The sequence below is a fragment of the Saccostrea cucullata genome, unplaced genomic scaffold (assembly GCF_032062105.1).
Source record: "Saccostrea cucullata isolate Sc308-1 unplaced genomic scaffold, CSIRO_AGI_Scuc_v1 ctg285, whole genome shotgun sequence".
NCBI classification, from domain to species: domain Eukaryota; kingdom Metazoa; phylum Mollusca; class Bivalvia; order Ostreida; family Ostreidae; genus Saccostrea; species Saccostrea cuccullata.
Window position 1 is genome coordinate 362,953 of NW_026930592.1, and position 26,495 is coordinate 389,447.

A 26,495-nucleotide genomic window follows, 5' to 3' on the forward strand; every position below is an offset into this window, starting at 1 on the left:
GAAGTTAGTTTCTTGTAGGTCTACCAAATGTTTTGACCTTATATTTGTACAATAATAAGTTTGATAATCAACCTTGAAAACATGCACTGATGCTTATGGACATTACTTTGTCGCTCTTACTTAACAAACATAATGGATTATTGTTGTTGACAAACAATATACTAACGGTAGCTGTTAATCATGCCTCATTAATTAGTGGGACCACATAGTTGATCTCTCATCTCAGAACCATGCGTTATTAAAACAGATATGTGAGTGGTCTAGACTACCTCTTGCATACACATGTATGTGTAAATTTACTATACTATGAATTTATTTAAACACATTTTTCCTAATCTAAAACCATGTCTTGCACAGAAGTCATATGCGTGTGTGCAGCATGTTTAGAGAAGTTAAATCTTTTAAAAAATTCTTAATTCACCAAATGAGATTAAACATTTACATTTCATTAAATCTTTTTAGTAAAAGAATTTATGATTTGTTTTTGTAAAGTACTTTATTTGATGATGAAGATTAAAGTGAAATAAACTCACAAGTTAAATTCATTGTATAAGCATTACTATACCTATTGTAGACGATTTAAAGATCACCAAACCTTTTTTAAATTAAAAAATTGACAGAATTTCAATAATTAAAAAAACATATTATATTAAAAAAACATATATATAACAGGTTATGAAACAAATACCCTCACGTTATTATACCTATGCATTAGGGCTAGAACATGAAGGTAGTCCAGAAAGGTGATTCCAGTAATTGATGGCTCTATTCTTCACTGAACCCCTATTAAGTAATCATTTCGTGACCTCAGACTTCCGGAAGTTCATAGGACACAATATAAAAGAATTTTTTGTCATGCCTATCAGTATTTATTTTATACAAATAAGACAGGACACTCGTATTTCTAATGGCTTTTATATTCCGTTGGAAATATATTTATGAAATGAAAGCCAAACCTCAGGGTAATTATTTTATTTTTCAATATCAAAATAAAAGTATTATTGTCAGAACGAATGACAAACATCTTTACATCACTGAATCGTAAAGAAACCAGAATAAATTTTTCTACATTTTTATAAAGGGATTTTTCTATTTTAGACCTTTCTACGGTGAATTTGGAACAGTATCATGCAATCAAAAGTTGTAGATGTGGCCAAATATCAATAAACGAAAAGAAGGAACACCGCGAAGAGACCTTTTTCCGCAGGCTGGGTTCTTGGCGATGGCGCGTTGCATATTTGGCTTTGTTTGGAATGATCACTCAGATTATGCACCGGAACTGCATCAGCTTTGCGTTGGTGTGTATGTGTAAAGGAGCAAAAGACAACACAAGTGTTCCACATACACACTCAGAGAATGGTGAAATGTCCATTAACGAGGTAAGTGATGTTTATCAGTATATACGGTTGATTCTTGATTGTCAAACCGAATTTAACCGCCGTCAAACTTCGAAATATTCGTTGTTTAAAGTTATCAAAGGCTTTTGCGGTCAGTTATGTACAATGATATCCATATTATTAGTGTTTAATATTCCTGAGTGTAAGTCGAAAGAAAAACTATAGTACGAAGGGTGAAAAAATTGTTAACAGTTCCAGCAATAAGTTTTTGCGAATTTTTAAAATAAAAGCATCTAACTAACTAAACCAAATAAAATAAATATTCGAAATATTGAATATGCGTTGGAAAAAAGTAAGTTGTAAAATTACTTCAATGTTAATGTATCACGTAAGGGCAAATATATAGAATAAACCAGTGATGTAGTCAAAAAGAGTGAAGTTTTATCATTAAATGCATAAGTTGTCTGTAATTTTACAAAATATATCAATATAATGAATAATATAATATACCGCGGGGAATTTATTCGCGGAGTTAATATTCGCGGAAATACATATTTTTTTACTCTACCAGTGTGTACTCTAAAAATGAAGTGGCTGTTGCAATGATGCTGCATCACGTACATGTAAACCTAGCATTTTTTCAATTTAAGTAATATACACTTCATTTGTATAGAAATAGAGGCCAAATGAATTTAAATAAACTGCTCTCTGATGTTCATCATACTTGTAGTGCGAATTTTCATCAATCCCTTTCTTACTACTACGTATATATTGATGTGCATGAATTAAGGATTAATAATCCACCATGATATTTTTTGGACTTTGATTTCAAGATTGATAAGTTTTTTTGAAAAATGATTTAAATGTTATTATTAATGCAATGGATGTAATTGATTAGAACAAGAATTGAAAATGTATGTTATTACAAAAAAAAAAATGTTTTTTATATGCCCTACACACATACTTTTATTAAATTCTTTGTGTAACATGACGTGAAGGTTAATGTACGATATAAATAATGACGATTTAGTAAAAAAAATAGAGAGAGAGAGAGAGAGAGAGAGAGAGAGAGAGAGAGAGAGCATTGAAGTGGTAAAATTTTCCGTTCGAATGGAACGTTTTGAGACTATCTTTAGAACGTTTATTGTCATCTTATGCCACGCCCATTTCTTTAGAAAGAGAGAGAGAGAGAGAGAGCCAATGAAATTGACGGTCTAAATATATATGTTCGACCGAAACATGTGTTGTGGTAACTTCAATAGACATGATAAGTTCAAAAATATGTACATATTCGTTGCAATTTGTGTTTTACAGAAGTGGAGCGACTCTCTCTTCTACTTTCAAAATATTTCAGTGTAACTCATATTGCTTGTCGCAAAGAATGGGGTGTCCTAAAACATTACATGGGCGTGTCATTATGTTGTAATTGACGTTCAAATCATGACTCAGAACGTTCCAACCAAACGAAAAATTTTACCACTTCTATGCGCTTCATTGTATCAAAATATTTTTGAATTCTATACAACGAGTTGTCGAATTTGATATAACGAATTTACTTCGTAAACTTCGTTTAGCGAATTAACTTCGTTATATCAATTTTTATGATTCATTATATTGAATTAAGTCTGTTAAAACAAATTTAATGAAAACGTTGTCTCGAATTTAAAAAATTCTTATAGCGAATTTTAAACTTACTTTAAGGAATCCTATTCGTTAAAAGGACTTTTTTTTTAAAATTTGTTATAGCAAATTAAATTCGGTAAAACGATTTCGATTAATCAATATATCGATTTCATATAAATATTTTTTACTGGCCCTGATTGTTGAATTTGATTACATAAGATTAATATATTCCTTATAACTAAATTTAGAAATTGTTTAAACGAATATGCTTTGCTTTAACAAATCTTAGAATTCGTTTGAACGAATTTTGTTCGTTATTCATGTAACAAATTTTTGAATTCGTTATTAACGAATTCAACAAATTTGTTTTCAACAGATTTTATTCCATATAATGTACTAAAAGAAATTGTTAGAACAAATTAAATTCGCCGGTGGGATTGACATATTTCGAAACTGCAAATAAGATGAAGTAAAAAAAAATTCGACAATTCGTTATTTCGAATTAAAAAAAAATTTGATGGTCCTTAATGCTCTTCCGTACAAAACAAGGATATGCAAAGATTTAACTTTTCGAATGAGAAGTCTTTTATGTCGGGAAAAAAATCCTAACTATTTAACTTGGTCCTCTAGGGACCACGCTAAAGAAATAAAAGTAACCTCGTTAGTACGCTAGCTATTCTACGTTTCAAACATTTTTATGGCGTCATATTTTGTTTTTGATGGTTTCTACTGTTCTGCGTTTTAAACTTTTAAATTTAATCATCTTTTATAATAAAAGTTGAAAAGTTATTCAATTAAAATCTCGGTTTTTCTTTTTGAATGGCGAAAATAAACCCTTTTTGATTAGGATCTTTGAAGTGTTTGACTGTTATCAATCACGAGGGCAAAAGGAAGGCATGGTACATCTGAATTTATAGCTAAACTCAGCCAAACTTTCTATCTTCAATTTTTTATGTGCTTATTATAAGCAAATGAATGTAGATAGGGAAAATTTATTAAATTAATGTAAATACATCAAAGTGATATTTCTGAAAATACTTTGAAAAAGGGTGGGCGTCAAGAGCCTGTTTAAGAGTAAGTAAAGTATGAAATTATTATCGCCGTTTTCGATAAAGAAAAAAAATGCCCCTGACAGAAAAATGACCACTAAAACCAAAAGACAAAGATATACATGTTTGATTTTGGATGAAGAAAGAAATAGAATACAACAAATTAATACACTATAACAAGAAGAAACAGTTTATTTAAAAAAAAAAATAGAAAGATTAACTGGAAGAAATATAGAATCCAATGAAATTACTTAATGTAATACAAAAACCTCATTTATTCTGACACCAGTGAAAGTAGACTTAACAGGAACTAAATACAGGATGTTCACTTAAAATAGAAGTGTCAAAATTTATGAGGAGAAAATAGGTTGCTTTTATCATATACAAACTAGGATAAGCATTAGTTAAAGTTCTAAAGTAATGGGCATAATTATGCTCTCTAATTGGGATTACATTATAGTTTTGCCCTGTCCATCCGTCTGTCTTTGTGTTTGTGTCAAAAAAACATTCAACCCTGCTTTTCTACAGGTACATTAAATTTCGACCATTTGACATGAAGTTTTACCCAATATTACAAAAAATTTCCAAACTTTCGCCTAGGCCATAACTTTTGAACATGTGGTGCCTTCATCTTTCACTTTTTTCTTCACTGTGGCAAGACCTTTCAATAGGTATAAAAATATGTTTAACCTTTTGACCTCAGAGTTTGATCCACTTTTTAAAAAAAAAAAAAACTTTTACCGTAACCATTACTTTTGAACAGTTAGCGTTAAAGCTTTTATATTCCTTGTCACAAGACCTTCCTGTGGATACCAACAATTTAGAACTTGCATTAGAGAAACTTTACCCCTAGCTACCAAACGAAGACATCAGTGTTTCACAAACACACTTTGTTTATTTTATAATTATAAAGTAGTGGGAAGAAAAAGAGGATTTCATAAATGTCACATACAAATACGTGTACATAATGTATCCATATAATATCTTCTTTGCATTTTAGATTCCACACGATATACTTTGGGACAGAACAACCCAAAGTCTAATCCTGTCGGCGTATTTTTATGGACAGCTTGTTTCTCCTTTCATTTCCGGTCATGTGTCACTGCGGTTCGGAATCAAATGGCCAATGGCAATATACATGCTGCTATCTTCAATTCTCCTAGTATTGACACCAAGTGTTGCTCGAACAAGCTCCTATTTGCTCATAACAATTCGAGCGATACAAGGATTTCTAGGGGTAGGAATTGCAATATCATTTTGATTCTCCTGTAATAAATGATTGTTTTACAGATTGATTTTATTCTTCGGTAATGCAATGGGCTATTTAGAGCTGAATTGGGTAATAGATAATACAGAAAAAACTTAAGAAATAGGTACTAGTTATTTAAGCGTGTACATCAAATCTCCCTTACAAATTTTTTAATGTATAATAGATTTTAGACATCTTTGTTAATTTTCTTTTATATTGATAAAGATTATTCATCAATATTCGAGCATTTATTACAATAAGTTGATGTATTTTGTAAATATCTTGTAGTCTGGATGCCTGCCTATGTTTTCTCAGCTGTGGGATGAGTGGTCACCAAAGTCTGAGCGCAGTGAGCTTCTAGCCTTTACATTCTCAGGTTTGTCCATGCTTGTATGCATCAGCATTTAGTGAAAATAATTTCTCTTAAAATGGTTTCCAGTAGTCAGAAATTATTGATTAATTTCAACCCATTGCATTCCCGATAAAAAATTACTTTATTTACAAGTCAATCAATGTACTATTCATGATATGTCGAAAGTTGTATGATACCTAGAACTTAGTACGTTAACACTCTAGGTTACACTGTCTAATTGTGGGTGAAAGTCATACAGTATATACAATAGCTTTGAAAAAGTATTAATTTCTGGACTACATGTATAGATAAACTTAAAGTGCTCCGTTTATGTAATTCTTACATAATAAAATATGTTCAAAATCAAATCAAATCAAAATTTGCTCACTATTTTCCATATTTTACTTTAAGAGTATATACTCTTTACATCATGTACACATTTTTGTCCGTGTTCGGAAGGTTGTGTGTTCAAATCTCGGCCTCGACTGACCTTAGTCGATAAAAAATAGGTAGCAACTGTTGTTTTGCCAGTTGTTCAACACCTTGAAGTAAACGTTGCAAGTCCCTCCGATGAGACCTTTAGAAACCGAGGGCCCGTGTCACGGTAGACGTTGGCACGATAAAGACCCCTCACTGCTCAATTTAATGGTCTCAAGATCAAAATTTGAAGCTCTTTACTGACATATAGTGACTTCTCTATACATGAGTGAAATTTTCTCGAGTAGGATGATAAACAACATAAAATCAATCTATCAACCACATCATTTTTGAAAATGTAATGTACTTCATTACTTCTCATATGCTAAATCAATAGAAAAAACACAAGACCTAGAAATATTCAGGAATTCAGATTTTATAAGATATTTTATTATTTGCACTGAGAACTTTTCAGGATTGGATCTTGGAGTGGTTATTGCATTTGCGAGTTCGGGGTACCTTTGCACCATTCCTATAGATGGTGGATGGCCATTTATTTTCTACACCTATGGTGAGTAGGCCAATTCTTCTGTAAATTTCTTATATGAGAATTATTCAGAAACATCAATTATCAATCACTATGAAATACTGATTTTATTCTAACAAGAAACAAATCATTTCTAGAGGAAAAAAATAAAAGTGATTATAATGAAAAATAACTCTGCTAATGTTGATTTCTCTGCATGATTCCTGCAGGGGGTGTGACTGTTTTATGGTTAATTGTATGGCTTATATTTGTGACGGACTCCCCGACCTCTCACCGCTGGATCAGTGTCCAGGAAACAACGTACATAGTGGGGGACAGACACGATAATTTTAAAGAAAAGGTATCAATTACAACCGTACTAAATAACAGGAACAGAAAACCCTTTTTGCAAATAATCTATTTGGATTCTTTGATTTTAATCCTGATTTCAAATTTCTATAGTAAATTTACGTTTTCCAGTGTAGATGCGAGCACACCAAAATAAAAGCCCCTTGGCTACTTATCCTGAAGTCGGGGCCTGTTTGGGCAATGATTACTGCAATGCTTACGGTTGCCTATGGGATGACAGCTGTATTTTCATACCTTCCAAAATATATGAATGATGTCTACAAGTTAAACACTAGTGATGTATGTTATTTGAACAACTTTATTTCCTTAGATGTAGTCTATGTGTTCACCTGGGTAACTTATCATCATCTGTTTTCGTTTGTCGTATACCTTGGAACATTACTGCTTCTTTTCGGCAACTGATTGACGCATTTCATCCAATTTATGTCGATATTGTAAATTTAGCATTTTTCTATGAAAAGAAGAAAACACTTGCTGTGGCCTTCAACTCGACATTTAGATATATCTGTTTTCGTTTGTCGTATACCTTGGAACATTTACTGCTTCTTTTCGGCAACTGATTGACGCATTTCACCCAACTTATGTCTATATTGTAAATTTAGCATTTATCTATGAAAAGAAGAAAATACTTGCTGTGGCCTTCAACTCGACATTTAAATATATCGACGACGTATTTTCAATAAACAATGGTAATTTCCATTCTTATATCGATACGATATATCCTGGTGGGTTTGAGATTATAGATGCAACAGAGTCTGACTCATCTGTTCATGTTTGGATATTTTACTTGAAAAAGACGTTAATGGTAATCTAACAACCAAGCTCTATGATAAATTGGATGACTTTAACTTTTCTATCGACAAATACCCTTACTTATGCAGCAATATACATGTATCTTCATCACCTGCATACGGAGTTTATATATCTCATTTGATTCGATACGCAAGAGCATGCTCTACGTGTGAACAATTTCTAAAACGAGGTAAATTATTAACAAACAAGTTGATGAAGCAAAAATTTCAGCAGTCTCGTTTAAAGTCGTCATAATTTCGTAATTTCTTTGGTCGACACAATGACCTTGTCAGCAAATACAATTTATCATTGAGTTCATATTCTGACTGACGTTTTTCATACTAATTGTTAGTCCGTTATTTATACACTGAATTGACGACGGATTTTTCCGTTTTATCCCGGTCATGACAAGGAGTATACGGCGGGCGTGACCGTCGGCAGAGGATGCTCACTCCTCCATGGCACCTGATTCCACCTCTGATGTTTGGAGGTCCGTGTTTGCTCTGCTCCTATCTTGAAGCCTGTTCGTTATCTCCATATGTCTCACTATAAAGGAAGAGAAATCTGTAAACTTTGTGATCTCTACCTACCATTGGCAATTAAAATGGCACCCAGAACATTCATTGTCGGCAACAACATTCTTCTGAGCCTCAAACAAAATGTTGGCATTAATATAATAAACTCTGAGCAATTGGTATTGAAATCCATAGTGCAGGGTCAATGTAATAACAATATCATATAGTGAAAAGAAATAAATGACAATAACAAACAGTATTCAAGCTCAAAAATCCATGAATCAACACAAAATTAGAGCAGAGCAAACATGGTCCTCCAAATCATCAAAGATGGGATCAGGTGCCATGGAGTGAGCATCCCCTCCCGAACGGTCACACCCGCCATGTGTTCCTTGTCATGATAAGGAAATAACAGGAAAATCCGTCAACAATTCGGTGTGGAAATAAAGGCCTAACAATTAATATGAAAAACATCTATCGGCATTTGACTCAAGATACATGTATATTGTATTTGCTGACTAGGTCATTTTATCGACCATAGAACTTAGGAAATGATAACTTTAAACGAAACAGCTGATATTCTTGTTTCATAAACTTGAGTGTTACCTCGTTTGAGAAATTATCCATACGTAGAGCATCCTCTTGCGTATCGAATCAACGGAGAAATATAATTCCTGTATGCAGGTGATGAAGGCATATTGAAGTATAAAAGTAAGGGAAGTTGACAAATGAAAGTTAAAGTCATCACGATTATCATTATTATGCTTGGTTGTTAAATTACCATTAATGTCTTTTTCAAGTAAAATACCGATATATCCACATAAGGATAGATATTTATTATATAATGTATAATGTTAATCGCTTGTTTTATTGAACAGAACGGTAAGATGTCAGCCCTTCCTTTTCTTGGACGAAGCATATCCATTATTTCCATTGGACTCATAGCTGATAAAATACTACAATGGAATCGAATGTCAGTGACCAATTTGCGGAAGGTCATTCAATGTCTTTGTAGGTATTTCTGATTGAGAAAATATCTCCTAGTTTTGATGGAATCTTAAGACGAATGTTGCTTCGTATTTAAGATTTTATTTTTATTCCTCTATACAGCATCCTTCACAGGCGCAATATTCATCCTCTCCATTAAGTACGTAAATCAAGGCGATATGGCCATTCTTCTGTTGACCATATCTACTATGGCTCTTGGCGGCACCATGTCTGGTTCCTATACAAACGCTCTAGAGTTAGCACCCAGGTAAAAAAAAGCTGGTACAATCTTCTTTTTAAATTGCATTTTTAACTAGAATTTGCTCAATCATAGCTAAATCATGAAAATTATACTTGCAGATATATTATTGGACTTTTCACGTTTTTTTTTTAAATTTAGCATTTATCTATCAAAGATTTAGTGAAAGCATTGTAATTTCAATTATTTTGTCAATATAAGACTTGAGAAACGTATGCAAAAGTACGGCATTGAGAAAACATCGACATAAAAATCTCAATTTTTTTTTTTTTTTATCAAAAACGCCTTAAAATTCAAACAACAGACATTGTTGTTTGGCAATTTAAGCATATAAAGCGATTTAAGATTTAAAACTTTGTGGGAAAATCATGTTTCCTTTAAATCAAACTAAATTAAAATTTATTTTACAATGATGTCATTTCAGTGTTGTCTCTTTTTGTCATGCAGAAACAATATTCTTCGTAAATCAACCGATGTGTTCAGCGACGTTCTTTTAAAATAATATTGACAAAGGAATTTTTGTAAATTAAGACTTAATTCCGTTCTTGAAAAGCGCTAAACCTACTGTTCAGGTATTATCAGCAATTGGGAGGAGTTAATGACGTCATACATTAAACTGACACTTATCTGATATACTTTGTATTCGGTGACCAGCTGTGTGTTATATGAACAGATCCCAATCCGATATTGGTCTCAGTTACAGACTTATGAATTCATCTTATCCTATAAAACGAAGAAAAAATGTCCAGATAACAGTTTGATTTGAACAGATGTACATCGTTATAATTGTACTAATATGGATGCAATATTTCAGTCCTTTATCCTTGCTGTTTTCCTCTTCTAATACAACTGCGTTAGCATTTAAATGATAACTTTAATAATTAATTACATTTCATACTTTATCACTTTTGAAGAGAATGTTGGTCTACAGAGATAAAGTTTCCTAATGGAATATTTAGGAACAAAGAGAGATTTTGTTTTTAGTAAATGTTATCATAATGATTTAATTATCCTATTTTTCCTTCACCAGATTTGCCTCATCGCTTTCTGGACTGGCCTTTACTATTAATGCTTTGGGACAGATCACCGCGCCCATGATAACATCTCTCTTGATAAAAGAAGTAAGCATAAATATCTTAATTAATTATAAATCAAAGCAGATAATGTTTAGTAGGGAAAAGTTCTTCCCATAGTCTTATAGTTCTAAACTGAAATAAATTATGAATAAATGGATTATTTTTCAGTACATTTTATGAGATTTTAAAACTTGCATTATTTTATGTCTGATTTTAAGGATTCTGATGAAAGCTGGAGGAATGTGTTTTTGTCTCTGGCCTGTGTATACTGTTTTGGGGGTATTATCTACGGTCTCTTTGGTAGCAGCGATGAACTGCCTTGGTATACTCAGATGGAGGAGGCGTTAGGAACGAAAAACATACCTAGTATCTCTTCAACTGTCGCAAGCACAGAATATATGGAAAAGGGAAAAATTACTGACGCCTTTTTTACGAAAGACAAGACGAAATTAAACAACGAAGAAAATATAAGAAATGTATAAGCAAGTCGGTCAGTTGTAAAGAATCCATTGTATTTCATTTGTACAAAATAAATCAATTGTATTTGTATATAAAACAAACAAAATAACAAAAGTGTAGGTAATTTGAATGAACAGTGTACATGTATTGTATCTTATGTAATTTTATTTATTTCTAAATGATGCTGAATGTGTAGATGGTGAGAAAATCAAATGAAATGATATTGATGAGTATTGCATTGATTTATTAGAAAAGTAGATATGTTATAGACGGTATCTGCCATGAATAAAAAAAAAGAACGCACAATCCTTTGCATCTTTGCAATGAATGTATAAACTTTTGTTCTTAACTATCGCCTAGCATAACACAGTTTTAAAAAAACAAAATTATATGCAGACAAGCTAAACTAAAATCTGATTTCTCTCAAGTTTTAGTTCATGAAATGCTTATTGTCAGTCGATGCTGGACTAGCATTTAAGATGACCCTACTGTCAACAGGTTCTTCTTTAAATTGTTGTATTTTGATAATTTATGAAAGTATAAGGCATTCTTAAGAAAGAGATCTTGAACAGAGTTGAATATAGAATGAACAAATAGTGTCTCTATGTATCAATGTTCATGTCAAAATATAATGTCGTAAAATGATCAGGTATTCTTATTTCACAGAAACAGTTATGTTGTCTATGAATAAAATGGCAGTGTTCATACAAGAAGACATGGATGCGGTCGTTATCCATAACAAGCAACAATGCTGAAGAAACAGGGTAAGGCTTTTCGTTTGGAGACGGGAGCAGATAATCCGTCCACTCTCGGTATGTTCGGTAATGATATCCTTCGATGTCTGCTCTGGAATTGACTGGATGGAACCTGGTTTTGAATTTCTTCTAGTGGTAACCATAAATCTTCGTCGTTTTCAATGTTCTAAGAAGAAAAAAAGAAAAGAGATGACAACTTATATATTAAACCCACACTTTACAGGAACTTAAATCAGTTTTTAGCGTTTGACAACTACTTTGGTCTTTTTTTTTTTACCTGACAAATGGGAACACTAAAACATTTATTTTTAATGTCTTGGTTAATCAAACCATCCACAAACTACAATGCACTAAGTTAGATTGCAGCACTTTCTTGAAGGGAAATTCAAATTGAGGCATTAAAGGTGCAAGGACAGAATTGAAGTTAATATTTTCTGTATAACATCGCGACTTATGTATTTTAATAGCATTTCACACAAAAATATATTTAAAAAAATATTTCATTTTAAAGTTATTGAAACTTCAAATATTCGGATGGGTTTGATTCTCACATCCTTGCACTCTCACAAATTTTACTTTTATTCTTAATACTTAGGAAAAGTGGCAATCTTGTTGTGTATTAATGAAAAATATGAAAACTTTAATCCAGTAAAAATAATTATACTCAGAGTAGAATTGTTATAAAGCAAAACCCTTTTACAAGTATCGCCCTTCCGCGCTAAGCGTTGTGTACAGAGTTAAGCAAATTGTTCACACCCGCGCTAATGTACACAGTTTTTGTAAACAGGGCACGAGCTCTATTATTGTTGATGTTTACGATTCCCCGGGAGCGTTCAATAGTTAAAATCTGCTCACCACAACTGCACGGACTGACAATATACTGTGTGTATGTTTTGCTTTCGAACATTTCTACTCTGAATTTTCTGGATTATAGTTTTAATATTTTTCATTTATACACAAGATTGCCTCTTTTCCTAAGTATTAAGAATAGAATTAAATTTGTGAAAGTGCAAGGATGTGTCAATCTAACCAGTCTAAAAAACTGAAGTTTTAATAACTTTTAGATGAAATAAGATTTTTAATATATTTTTGTGTGAAATGCTGTTAAAATATATAAGTCGTAATAATATACAGAAAATATTAACTTCAAATCTGTGTCCATGCACCTTTAAGATCAGTTGCATACAAGTCATTTAATTCATTGTGAAGAAAATTTAAATTAAATGTTGAAAAAACCATATTTGGACGCTATTGGTTGGAAGCATTTTAGAAAAAATTGGGGGGGGGGGGGATAAGGATTTAAATAGAACTTTAAGTATCCATTTTTTGTTCGACATCACAAGTTTAGGCCAACATTTTTTTATTAAATGGTTTACGGGAATTTTTTTGAAAAAATTGGGTCGGGGGGGGATAAATAAAAATAAAAATAAAATTAGAAAAAGTGTGTGATTTTTTTATTTTCAATAATTCGATAAAAATTGCCATATATATGGTGTGGAGCTTGAAATATGATAACAACACAAATATTAAAGTATACTACTAAACCCTTGAGAGAAATGGGGGAATCTAAGGATTTCCTTATAAAAATACTCATTATGACAACAAGATGACAAAAGAAAAAAGTTTGCATAAAATGAGAACTTCACTATGTTCAAATTAACCAACAAATGAAAAATGGGAAAAATATTGTTATAAAGAGAATCTGAATAAAACCCAGCATCATAATTTTAATCTGTATTTTACACTACAGCATATATGTTTTATGCAATTAATATTTTGAAAGCTTGATAAAGTTGAAAGTATAGACAAATTTGAAAACTGTATCATTTGCAGTGTTTATATATCTATTCTATAACTGTTTTAACACACACCAAAATACTTAATACGAATTTCCAGTCTGTATACACATGTATGATCTTTATTTAAAAATGTTACACACGTTTGAAAACGTTTCATTGATATATATGCAGATACGTCACATTTTGTTCTTCACAAAATTCGAACGTCTATTTTCAATTTCCATTCACGTATCACGTTCATCAAAGGTATCAAAATTGTAAAAGAGAACTACCGTACTGTATACGGTACCCCACATCGAAGGTGACACCCATGTCAACATATCCTCTAGTCATTTCTTTAATTTCGTTATAACTCTAACTTAACTTCGTCATTGGATGTACTCTTATTGATTTTCCTGTTCGCTTAGTATGGTTGACTTGCAAAAACGATCGTGAACTATCATGTATAAGGACGATGTATTCTCAACTTCTGTAAAATTTGACATTTCTGCGTCCATGTTGGCACGTTTTATGCACTTCCGAAAAAGTTTATAAGAAACGTAAATTGATTGGATGATAAGAAAGGATTACAATAAAACAGCCAATCAGAATTGCCGACTTATTTGCACATAATTTTATTTTTTTGGTGCACTTGCATTGACGATCGGCGGGAAATTTAAAAATAAAATCAACAACAGGGACTTTTATTTTTATTTGGTTTTAGGTAAAATTGCAGTCGGCGCTCCCGTAAACCATTTTATTAAAAAATGTTGGCCTTATCGATTTTGTTGTTTCATGAACAGCAATATTTTCTCTACAATTATTTATAATTTATAAATTTTTCGGGAAGAAAGACACTCGGAAAAGCACTCAAAAGATATAGCTATGTATCTCTGCGTGTAAGAATTGTTGTGGAGTTTTTGAATACAGCTTAAATTATGTTTTAGAAATCATTGCAGTTATTTGGGATATTGAAAATATTTAAGCCTGACAAATCATTTTTAAAAATGATTTAAAAGGACTTTGAATATAAGCTGAATTTCCACTATCAGATTCATTTAATATGAAATATGGAAATAACGTACAACAATACAAGCTCATATATTCATTAAAACGGAACCAATCAAGAGCAGAGCAAATGTAAATGTCGATAAACATCAGAAGTGGGATCAGTTGCCATGGAGAAGTAAGCAAACTCTTTACAACCACCATATGTTTCCTGATTGACCAAACTGGAAACTCGGTAGACAATTCTGTGTATACATAATGGCCTTGGAATTATTTTACAAATGGTCAGTCAGCATTCGATAAATGATTTGAATTATTTTATTTGGTGACAATGTAATGTATCGAGAGTAGAACTTGCAACATGTTGACTTTAAACATCTTTGTTTCATGATGTTTCATGGACCTCCAAAACATAAGAGGTGGGATCAGGTGCAGTACGGCCCAGTCAGACGTCAAAGCTAAACACGATTCGAAGAGAAATATCATGTGCGCCGCATAAGTCCTCTCAAGATTATCCAGCTAGATTCTTAATAAAAGCCTCAGCTCTATTTACAGTTCGATGTATTTTACTTTCCAGTTTCTACCTGAGTACATGTCTCATTTACGGTTATATATATGTACTTTGAAGCGACAAACTTTACTTCTGCATGCTTCTACCCTAGAGAAAAAAACGTTATAAAAGATTTTCGATATAATATGTCTAGATCCGCGCTTTCAAAGTGAAAACACAAATGCACATTAAATAAGATAAACGTGAAAAAGACAACCTGAGATATTCATGTACATGTAGCAGCAACCAGATTAAGGCGATGAAGTGTAAAGAATGCGAATTGTTTATATACCAAAGTTCTGATAAATATAATAAGGAGAACACATATTAACGAAACGTGTAAGAATTAAAGTAGTTTTATTACAAATTTAAAAAAATGGATTTTGATTTCTTTATTACATATTGATGAACACACGACATTCGTCCTTCATCATCCCATACTGCAAAGTATGTGCAATAATATTTTCATATAGACCATAATTGATTTTTTGATTTTATTGACTTCTTTGAAATCAAAATAATGTAAGATATTATTCGTAGCGACAGGAACGTCAGGATGATTTAAAAAAGAATCGAAGGTTGTACTTAACAAATGTAGGAATTTAAGTTGATATGTAGAAATAATGAGAAGAGGAAATTGTCGAATCTTTAAATCTGTTCAAATTTACTCTTGATCCTGTCTGTAGGTAAGCGTGTGCCAACCGCTAATATTGAAACAAATATAAAATTTTCAGTTCTACTTTGATTTGTTTAAAGGCATTACAGAGGTTAACTTATCTGCTTCATATTTGGAAAAAAAAAGACTTTCAAAGCCAACATACCGCGAATTTCATGGTCGTTTCACCCTGTCAGCAAATACACTGACGTTAATCGAAGTGAATTGTCTACAATTTAAAAAAAAACAAAAACGTATTTTCTTCTCCACTACACTCGATCGCTCCTTCGATGATTTAAGAGGGTTGTGTTTACTTTGTTCCTGTTATTGCAATAGACATTTGAGCTTGATTTATTATTTTCATATATGAAATAAGTACATATACTGCAACTGCCAAAAGTTAACTATATCTAACAAATGGAAGAAGAATTTTTGCTTATCTTTTCAACGTAAGTTGTTCATTAAAAACCGTCCTCTTATTTACAATTGATTTAAATATGTCCTTATACATTGAAAATAGAAATAGAATTTCCGATACCACAAAATTTATTGTATGAATGCCTAAAAAGATGTACAGTATATAACCTGCTCTTCATACTTGGGAATATTGTTATTTTCCAAATTCTGACCTTCTAGATTTTTATCCCAAGTTTGCCCTTTATGAATAACTTCTGGTTTGGTTTGATAATCATTTCATATTTTAACATATATAGTTACATATATGTACTTAAAATACAGAAGAAAAACACGAAAAACTTCAGTAAAGGTTTAGGCCTTTCATTCTATCTTCAGAGCTTTATAAAATAAACAACTATTTTGTAAAGCTTCTGAAGATGGATATGAAGATAACGAACAGTATTCAATATCAAAGTCCATAAAACAATACAAAATAGGAGCACAGCAAACACGGACCTCCGAAACATCAGAGGTGGGATTAGGTGCCATGGAAGAGTGAGCATCCCCTGCTGACTGCTGACCGGTCACACCTGCCGTGTGCTCCTTGTCATTATCAGAAAATAACAGAAAATCCGTTGTCAATTCAGTGTATAAATAATGGACTAACAATTAGTATGTAAAACGTCAGTCAGCATTTGACTCAATGATAAATTGAATTTGCTGACAAGGTCATTGTATCGACCATAGAACTTACGAAATGATAACTTTAAACGAGACTGCTGATATTCTTTTTCATCAATTTAGTTGTCAATAATTTACCTCGTTTTAGAAATTGTTCATTGTTCGTAGAGCATTCTCTTGCGCATCGAATCAACTGAGATATACACACTCCGTATGCAGGTGATGAAGGTATATTGCTGCGTAAGTAAGGGAAGTTGACGAAGGAAAAGTCATCACGTTTATCATATAGCTTGGTTGTTAGATAGAATGAAAGGCCTAAAGCTTTACTGAAATTCTTCTTGCTTTTCTTCTTTATTTTAAGTATTTAATTTCTACCACTGATACTTTTTATTGGATCATCTTTAGTTACATATAATTATATATCCCACCTCTTATATTTTTTTTATGTTTTGATTGCTCTGCTCCAAACTTGTATTGTTTAAGGGACTTTTGAGCTTAAAAACTGTTTATTTTCTCCATATATTTCTTAAGAATAAATATAAAAAACACAACAACAAAAAAGTAATGGTTTAACATGGCGGAATTTGATACACGTGGTAATTCTACTTTAATTGATATAAAAGCATTTATTTGCATTGGAATAATCGATTTGGAATCAAATTGAATTGTCTAGGAGGATATCAAAGAGCAGAATTTTCAGTGATTAAATTGACTTTTTATGAAATTACTGGACCTCATCTCCAGGGCTGACACTTTTTTTTAATTTCATGTTGGTTATCTTAAGATGCCTTAAAATAAATATACTAGTATTTAAAGGGCTGTTTTCAAAATATAAATACATAACTGAAAAGAAAGCAAACCTTTTGTTTCTTTTAAGCACTCTGTTGAATCTGTTCCTAAGTTATTGAAAACTCGGTCACATGTTCCAAAAATTTTGAATAAGGATACATTTAAACTGAAAAATCCCTTGAAAAAAGAATTTAAATTGAGTAAAAATGATAGTTGAAAGCAACATGATAATTCTTCAGCAGAACGTTTGGCAAAGAAAAAAACTATTCACTTTTTTATGCCGTAATATCATTTACGGATTGGCATATATTGAGTACGATCAATTTAATCTTTTTTATTAAACAGGTTACCGAAAAATAAGTTAATGTTGTGGGGCTTTCTACTATATCATTTAAAATCAGAATTTTGCAATTCCTATGATGTTTTGATTCGTATTATCCTTATAGTTTCCATACTAATTCTTGTCATTGTTCCATGCATTGAATTCATCTTACCTTAAAATTTTACGTTTACTTAATCAATAGAGAGGGTTTGCTTTGGATGTGATCAGTCGACTTGGAATGCTTTCTTTCCATTGGGTACTGATCCCACCCACAGTTTTTTTTTTAGGGTTCTATTTTTGTATTGTTACAACAATTTTTTAAATTGATCAAATTTTTTTTTTCATATTAAGTTTAATTCAAGGGTTTTCTTTGAGCATAAAATGCTCAGTATTCGGTAGCAACATCTGAATATGTCTAGACATATTTAGAAACAAAGATTAGCCTGCTTATATGTTGGTTTAAAATTTCGGATAAAGTTCTGTATTATCGGGAAGTCTCAAGAGTGTCCTGCTGTTTGAATAGATTTCGCGAATAAAATATCATTGATTTGAGTCAATTGCGTTAATTATAGCCTGGGTGTTTCAAATTTTACAATCTGTAAGAATGTCCTTTTCATTCATTTCAAATAATACTCAGTAAAAATCTATATGATAGTTAAGTGTAGAAATAAAAAAAACCAGACAAGGCCATCTTTGCTTGCCCTCTCAGGGTAAAATTATTGGGTCGGTAGGTAGGGGGAAAATCTTTTTCCCAGAAATTTTCAACATATTAGTTAAGGGGAGAGGAGGAATGAAAAGAAAAATAAAATTGTCCTCTAATGTAAAAAAAAAATTTTGAGTCGGACCATTTTACTTGGTCGGTCAGGAGAGGGCAACCAAACATTTTTTTAAGATGACCCAATCTTCTTTTACTAATAATCTGTATCAATGACATAGTTGAAAGTATTTCGTTATTCAAAAGCTATAATAAGTACTGTAAAATAAATTTTATCTGTTTAGATTGAAATTTTAATTTATTCAAATGATATTTAAAGAGTAAAATGGTTTTTGTTTAACGTTCTTCTCCAGAATTTTTCACTCAAATTGACACGTCGCCCCTTGCATAGAGGGGGTTTCAAATTTAGACGTTTACTCCTTACTTATGGCCATTGAGCAGGCAGTGAGGGATCTTTTTCATGCCAACACCTATTGTCACACAGGACTTCGATTTATATTCTGTCATCCAAAGTCTCTGTCTCCACGTCCCGCAGCGTATTCGAACCCGCGACGTTCGGATCAGCTACTTACTTCGCGACTCTAGAACAGACACTTAAACCACTACACCACTTGGGCGACCAGTGTAAAGTAGAGACCTCTCTTTATTTCTTAGAACATAAATATTCCATCCAAAAGTTAAGCCTCAGTAAAAAAAAAAGCAAGGGTCATCACTTCTAGCTTAAGTTTAAGAAGTTTTCATCAGTAAACCACTTTTTTCAAAAAACTTATTTCTGGCTTCGAAAGCAATAGATAATTTAAGTAAAGTCTTGATATGGAAACCAAAGAACATAAATATTCCATCCAAAAGTTAAGCATCAGTAAAAAAGCAAGGGTCATCACTTCTAGTTTAAACAGAACGGAAGTTTTCATCAGTAAACCACTTTTTTCAATTAACTTATTTCTGGCTTCGAAAGCAATAGATAATTTATGTAAAGTCTTGATATGAAAACCAAAGAACTTCTAGACATATCATACTAAAAAAACGTTCTCTCTTATGTTAATCGTTTTCGTTCATCTTGGTTTCTTAAGCCCCACATAAGAAACCACCCACCCTACCCTCAAATTAAGCACAAAAATCTGTAGTATAAAGCTTCGTTTTAAGGGAGTCAATTCGGACAAATTCACGATCAAATAAAAAATCTGACAATGATGTTATAAAATTTATCGTTTTCATTTTTTAAAACAGAAAATGGCTAATGTATCATCAAGGTCAGTACAGCAGAAGTCATGTTGTCTGATTCATGCAACATATTCCTCTTGTATTTGAAACAAAATAATTATTAAGCACATTTAATTCTTATGATATGTTCTATACATTCTCTCAAATTCAGTTTCTCAAAGAAGAATTAAAACAAATGTGTTATCCATAGCACGCCACTGGAGACCAATAGCAACGTCTTTGGCGCTTTTCTGGTGTTTGTAAATGGTGTTCTTGGTCCACTGAATTTTTGCCCTTAAGTATACGCATTAAGAGCAAATATTGTTTCGTTGGTGATAATCTTGTTTGCAAGGGACTGTTGACTGATTCCTGCAAAAAGTAAAAACAAATTATATAAACAATACTGTAGTTCTGGATTAAAAAATCTTTTAATTTATATATTATTAAATGGTATTTATCATGAAAGTATATGGACTCAAAAAATGGTCAAACAAGTATAAATTTATAGATAAATATTTTACACGTTTTTTTTTCAAACTTCAAAAGTGGGGTATTTGAAAAGAGCAACGCCTTTGCTGTGTATTTTTAAAGTTAAGTATTAAATTACAGACTCCTATCATAGGTTATCATCTGCAATAAATAGATATATAAAATGAAGGATTAAGCAAGATCGTTTTACATATTTAAGATGGGTGAAGCTTGGATTCTAATATGAATGAATAAACCCATGTACGTACCCCAATTCTATTTCTAACTTTGTCTAATAGTTTGTGTTTGAGAAAAAGAATACATTCTTATGCCTTTTTTCTATATATTGAAGAAGTTATAAAACTTTATACAATGAACATAAAAGACATTTTAAAAGCATTATACATACAAAATACAGGATGGTACATGATACACACACAACATGTGGTAACATTCAACAATAAACACGTACATGATGTTTTACAAGTGACAGAGATTCTCCATAAAACGTTATTGAACTGAATTACAAGTATAAATTTTGATTCATATTCCCTATTTGCTTTTGCATTTGAAATTAAAAAAAATAGTTTAAAACATTTTTGAATAAACTGAATTAAGATAATTGAAATTCTGGAGATTTCTATGGAGGATTAATATCAAATTGCACTGAATTTAATCACCGCAAGCATCAAGTCTGAATCATATTTCAATTAATTTCCAGCATTGTTTTTCCAGTTGAAACAACGATTTAGCCAAGAAATGATGGTTATCCAAATGTGCAATTTGGTCGTAGTTTGAACTTGTAATGCTTTTACCTTTGTAATAATACATTTTACTAAAGATTAATCCGTTTATTTAATCAAAACATAATGCATACTGCAGATATGACCAGTCGACAGGTAACGCTTACTGTTTCTAAGTTACTGATCCCAAACGGAATTTTCTACTTGAATTTTCATCAAAAGATAATGTAAAAAAAAAACAATATCAGAAATGGCAAAAAAGAAAAATAAACTGGATTTGTCATTCAGTGGAGAAATGTTTTGATATATAAATTTGCTATTACTATTTTTTGGAGGTTAAAGTTCCATATCCATTGATTATATAAGTACTACAATAATAGAGAAAAAAAGTAAGAAAAGAAAATGATCTTACCGAAAACTCCTTGCTGGTGAAATGAATCTAGCCTACGTTGTGATTAGTGCAGAAGACGAACACGTGTCTACGGACAGTCACAGAAAACAGGGTTACAAAACACACGAATTGACATAAAACAATACAGACATTGTGTAATGCTCTAAGACGAGACATTGTCCACCATTTTATCAATACCACTGAACACATGTTTTTTAACAAGAGTACTTTAAAACTGTCTCCCGATTGTAATTTTAAAACACACTACTTATTAAACAAAAATATGAGAAAATATGCGAACAACTCACTTCAAGAAAGAAAATGCTGAAGCATTGGGGCTAATTTTCCTTGTTACCAACGTATAAAGAGAGTTTCGGGTTTCTGTTCAACACGAAATGCAAATTGCCATATGTGTAAAAACTTTTCTACATCCACGATATGAAAAACCCCACTATCTTATCATTTTCCCCCAAACCTTGACCCCCCTCTATAATTTGTAATTTACCAATATCAAAAACAGAATCTAAAATTACCCCAAATCATTTGCAGTTTCCAAAAGCACCAATATTTTTTAGCATTGTTTATGGCATATTTTCATCATTTTGATATATAAGTGTTTATACAATTGCTTTTCTTGATGGTTTTGAAAAATATTTGAGATCAATAAAGCATTATTAAGTTTCCGAGAGGATTATTCCAATTAATGTTTTTGTCATGTACTGGATTATTTCATTATAACTCGTTTAATGCATTAGTAGTTTCATATGACAACTACAATGGATTTCTAACCTTTAATAAATAATACTCATTTCTTTACAATCAATTTATAATAAAATTTGCATTCTAATCAGTACATTTATCAGACCCCGTCTTGCACTGGTAAAAGCCTCCATTTGATTATTCGTATAATTAGTTTGTTATCCATGAAATAATCTTCATGACTAAAGATCAAACGTTGTATAAAACTTAAGTAGAATAAATTCTCAACTAAATATTTATATTCGCTTCCATTTTATCCAAATTCAGGAAATGAGTTCCCACATAGGTGTGCGATTTTGAATTAAAAAAATCGAACGAAAACACTTTTACGGTGCTAATACTTTTTAGTTTTTCCTTATGGAATCCCAAGACATATGATGTTTTAAGATAACTCTTAAGGCAACAGGTTTATATGAAATAAACTTGTTTGATTCACAGAATTATAAAGTATTTGACATGATTAGTCGACATTTTAAAAGTCCATGTGCACGTATAAATCTTAATTTCTGCCAGCATTGAGAGTTAATTATCAACGACGTTTTTATGAGGTACGAACACGTCAAAGAATAGTTCTATTGTAGTCGGTACCAACAGCGTTCAGAGTTTCAGATAGCCATCCATACTCGTAGTATGTGGGTAATGTATAATATTCATAATGTACGTGATGCTGTAATGAACTTTTACTATTTGACGTCTTCTGCAATGTAGGATCTATATGAAAAGAAATTATTGTTTGTCGACATATTTTATGAGCTTCATCAAAAGGATGGGCAACAAACACTTATAAATCAGTAGTTCCTCTCCTCAATAACAGTTCTTCAAGAGAAAAATAGCAAATCATAGTCTTTTTCAATTTATGCCAAATAATAGTCATTTTATTTTAATATTGCTCTCCATTAAGAATGCATGATGGCTTTAATGGTGGAGACGTGTAACGTATTGGTAAAATCCAATGATACTGTGTTTAAATCTACCGACAGATAGGACATTTGTCGTTTTTCATTCTCTGCCAAATAATAGTAATTTTCTGATGTAATGTTTTATAATATCAGGATTTTTAGCAAATTGTAGCATGCTGAAATGATAATTTTAGAGTATAAGAGATACAATAGCTCAAATGCATATGTTTTTATCAAGAAATGACATCACATTTTTATTTTGAACTTTTTGATTATAAGCTTATCATTAACCTTGGAAATTTTAATGGCAATATTTTCTTCATTATCGTCGTAACTTCGATATTCCACAAGCAGTAACGTTTGAAGACCCCTTTTCACTTAGTTTACCGGATCCTAATCTTAAATGCAAAGAAATGCATGGTTGCAAATTTGATCAATTTTTAAAAATTGCAATGTAAAATTCATTCAGGACGAGAACACGAAAAATTCTCTTTTGAAGCTTTAAATACAAATTATCGTCGTTTCAGGTTGTCATCTCCGTATGTTTTTCAATTTTCATCATTTTCAAAATTAAAAAAAATAGAAAACATAGGTCACATATTAAAAAAGAACTAGTCTTGGATTGTTTGTTTTAAATTAGTTTGCTTTACTGCTGATGTACAAAACTAGAAACAATTCTGATAAATTTTCTGGGAATCTCAGTAATTTATATCTCATAAAAAATGATTCAAGATAAAATGTTATATATATATATATGTCCTTTAATTTGCAAAAATAAATGTTTTACCACCATATATTTTGGCAAAGATAACTAAGTAACAAGCTTTTCAAAAGGCTTATTTTTTTCATTTAAATTACGAGCAATCAAGAAAATCAGGATAAAAAGAAATTCTCACTTCAAGTCTCAAAACGAATGATAAATAAAGACTTAACATTCCTTGCTGAGATTTAAGGTATATGAAAACACGACCTGCTTGATTTTAAGTAGTGTGAAAATTGAAATACCTGTTATAAATAGTAGAATAGGAAACCTTATCGTGGAAAATGATAAGCTTTCAATAAGGTGACAGGAAGTTAGAAATGAAGCTCAATTCAAAATAAATTTCATGCAATCATTCTATTTATCAAATATGCCCGATAAAACCCTTTTATATGTAATCAATTATTCATGTTAACTGAACTTCGCATCAGTGCTATCAGGAAATGACCTTAATTAAGAGTGCATTATTCAAAAGGAGAGTTTCCACTACTAAATATCAGAAGTTAAATCAGCTTGAATGAATTGAACAGACGCAAAATTTAAAAACTTTAAATAGCATCTGATTTCAGCAACAAAGTATCTAAAAATCACCAATACTAATTAATTTTAAGAAGTCACTTGGGCTTTTTTACCACCACTTATCAATCAAGATTTAAAACAAACATCTCCCACAGTGATATGTGAATTAGAGATTTATGTCATTAATGTACAACATGTAAATACTTCTTATATAGAAATGAAGTAATTTTTGCTTTGGGCATTTTTAATATAACATTTTCTAATTTATTTTGAATATTTTGTTTAATTTTGTAACATTGGCAGCGCCACTCTCGTTTTTTCGTTGGTAAAATGTTCATATAGACAATAAATTACCATGCTTAATTATTAATCCAATACTTTGCATTAATAATACGTTTAGAGCCTGACCCCAGAGATAAATTTTACAGCATTTAAGATTTTAATTATCCCAAAATTTCTATTATATTTTTGCGGTAATATGGTTCATTGAATACACATTAAAGTAATGCACTAGTATCAATGGTTTTTATTTTTAAGATATATAAATATGTAGTAACGGTTATTATGTGTTATTCAATCAATCATAATCTTGTAGAGAAATAATTCTTACAGAGATTTTGGTACATAGGAAAAAAAATGAAGTATGGCATTATGGCTTAATAAATACTTGTTACTCAATAGTGTAATAACATTGATACATTTAAATTTGTTCCTTTTTGTCATGTCTTACCTCCATTTGTGGTTGGATAACTTCTTTGTCTTCATTCAGAAGGAAGTACCTTGTCCAACACAAATCACTGATGGCCAAAATCAGCAGTACTGTTTGCACTACATTTAATGTATTTACCATCTCCACAAAAATATTGTTTATATAAACAGGTAAAGTATTTTTCCCTTTTCTCTTCTGATTTCTACTTTAGAGACTGAACTAACTTTATCGTGTGGTGAATTATATGGAAATAATAGGCGTTAGTTTCGCGCGGGGCATCGGTTCAAGAGAGTGATTGGATACAATACTTGACGTCACATTTCAGTTTCCTGTTCGTGGTCGTCATCAAGTTACATTTTTTTTTCTGGTAAATAGTAGTATCTTATTTCAATGTTAAAATATTGTTACAATTCAACGTATTATCAGACAGTTTGCAGATTGAAGGACATGTATATATGGTTCCCATAAGAGAAGGAATGAAATGTTAATACTTTGACTATTTCATCTCACTTCTTTATGATATATCGGCTTTCATAAATGTATATCATTTATATTTCATGCTCTTAGCCCGGAAACACATGGGTATTGGGTTTCTTTCCTCCATTTAAATTAATATTTTAGAAGATTAGACAAATAGAGGCTTTATAATGTAAAGATATTCAGTGTCAGTGTTGATAATCCCGTCTCAAATCCAGGGGGACGAAAACCCAAGCTCGCTTTTACGGAATAGGATAAATAATAGACTGGGTCGGAATAATTTTTGCAGAAAGGTGTGCCCTAAGATGCAGAAAACAATGAGGTTTTTGAGGTCGATCGATAACACTTTTGTCAACCAACAACTTTCATCAAAATAATATAAAAAATATATATACATCTTTTCCATTTTTTTTTTCGGTGTAAGTAAATTATCTTTTTTTAAACTATAGACTTTGGTCGAAAAATTATTTTAATATTAACCCGAACAATTGTTAGTTAAGTAAGCAGTAAAGTAATTAGAAAGCCTTGCGCGTTTATTGGGTTATTGTACATCATTTAGCATATGGATCATAGAGTTGATATATTGGAGTATTACTTTTAACTGTATTAATATTTTTAAGCGACTAATGCGTTTGATAACATAGACCTACAAAGAAAAAAATGAACCAGTCACCCCATATTGAGTTAGTAGTAAACATTGCTGAAAGAAACAGATGAAATCGGACTATACTGACAGTGCTTGTTATCTATATATGAAACACCGTGTGTGAAAAGTGATCTTCCTACTTGTATGAACCATAATCTATATTTTTATTTACCTGAGAAAAAGAAAATACCAAATGTGGCATTTAATATAAGAGACATTCAGATTTATGATTTATCGACGAAGTGTTTTTACCAATTAACAATAG

The 26,495-nt window shown here is 31.4% G+C and overlaps 2 protein-coding genes across 3 annotated transcripts; one reads left to right on the forward strand and one right to left on the reverse strand.

Annotated features, from left to right (window-relative positions):
• The first annotated feature begins 943 nt into the window (after positions 1–943).
• On the forward strand, positions 944–11,055 carry LOC134229187 (uncharacterized transporter slc-17.2-like). The gene is made up of 11 exons (XM_062710890.1): positions 944–962; positions 1,099–1,386; positions 5,017–5,246; positions 5,547–5,634; positions 6,503–6,598; positions 6,784–6,914; positions 7,034–7,201; positions 9,108–9,240; positions 9,340–9,484; positions 10,506–10,596; positions 10,770–11,055. The coding sequence occupies exons 1-11, from the start codon at positions 944–946 to the stop codon at positions 11,031–11,033; spliced, it is 1,653 nt and encodes a 550-aa protein (XP_062566874.1). The 3' UTR covers positions 11,034–11,055.
• Positions 11,056–11,132: 77 nt separating this feature from the next.
• Positions 11,133–25,444, reverse strand: LOC134229197 (uncharacterized). 2 transcript variants are annotated; one of them, XM_062710898.1, is made up of 2 exons: positions 25,129–25,343; positions 11,133–11,931 (listed from the first exon to the last, which is right to left on the reverse strand). In XM_062710898.1, exons 1-2 carry the CDS (start codon positions 25,246–25,248, stop codon positions 11,740–11,742), a joined length of 312 nt encoding a protein of 103 aa, XP_062566882.1. In that variant the 5' UTR covers positions 25,249–25,343; the 3' UTR covers positions 11,133–11,739. The 2 variants fall into 2 exon arrangements, with proteins under 2 accessions (XP_062566882.1, XP_062566883.1); XM_062710899.1 differs by lacking the exon at positions 11,133–11,931 and adding an exon at positions 19,848–20,228 and having other exon boundaries at positions 25,129–25,444.
• Between the last annotated feature and the right edge of the window lie 1,051 nt (positions 25,445–26,495).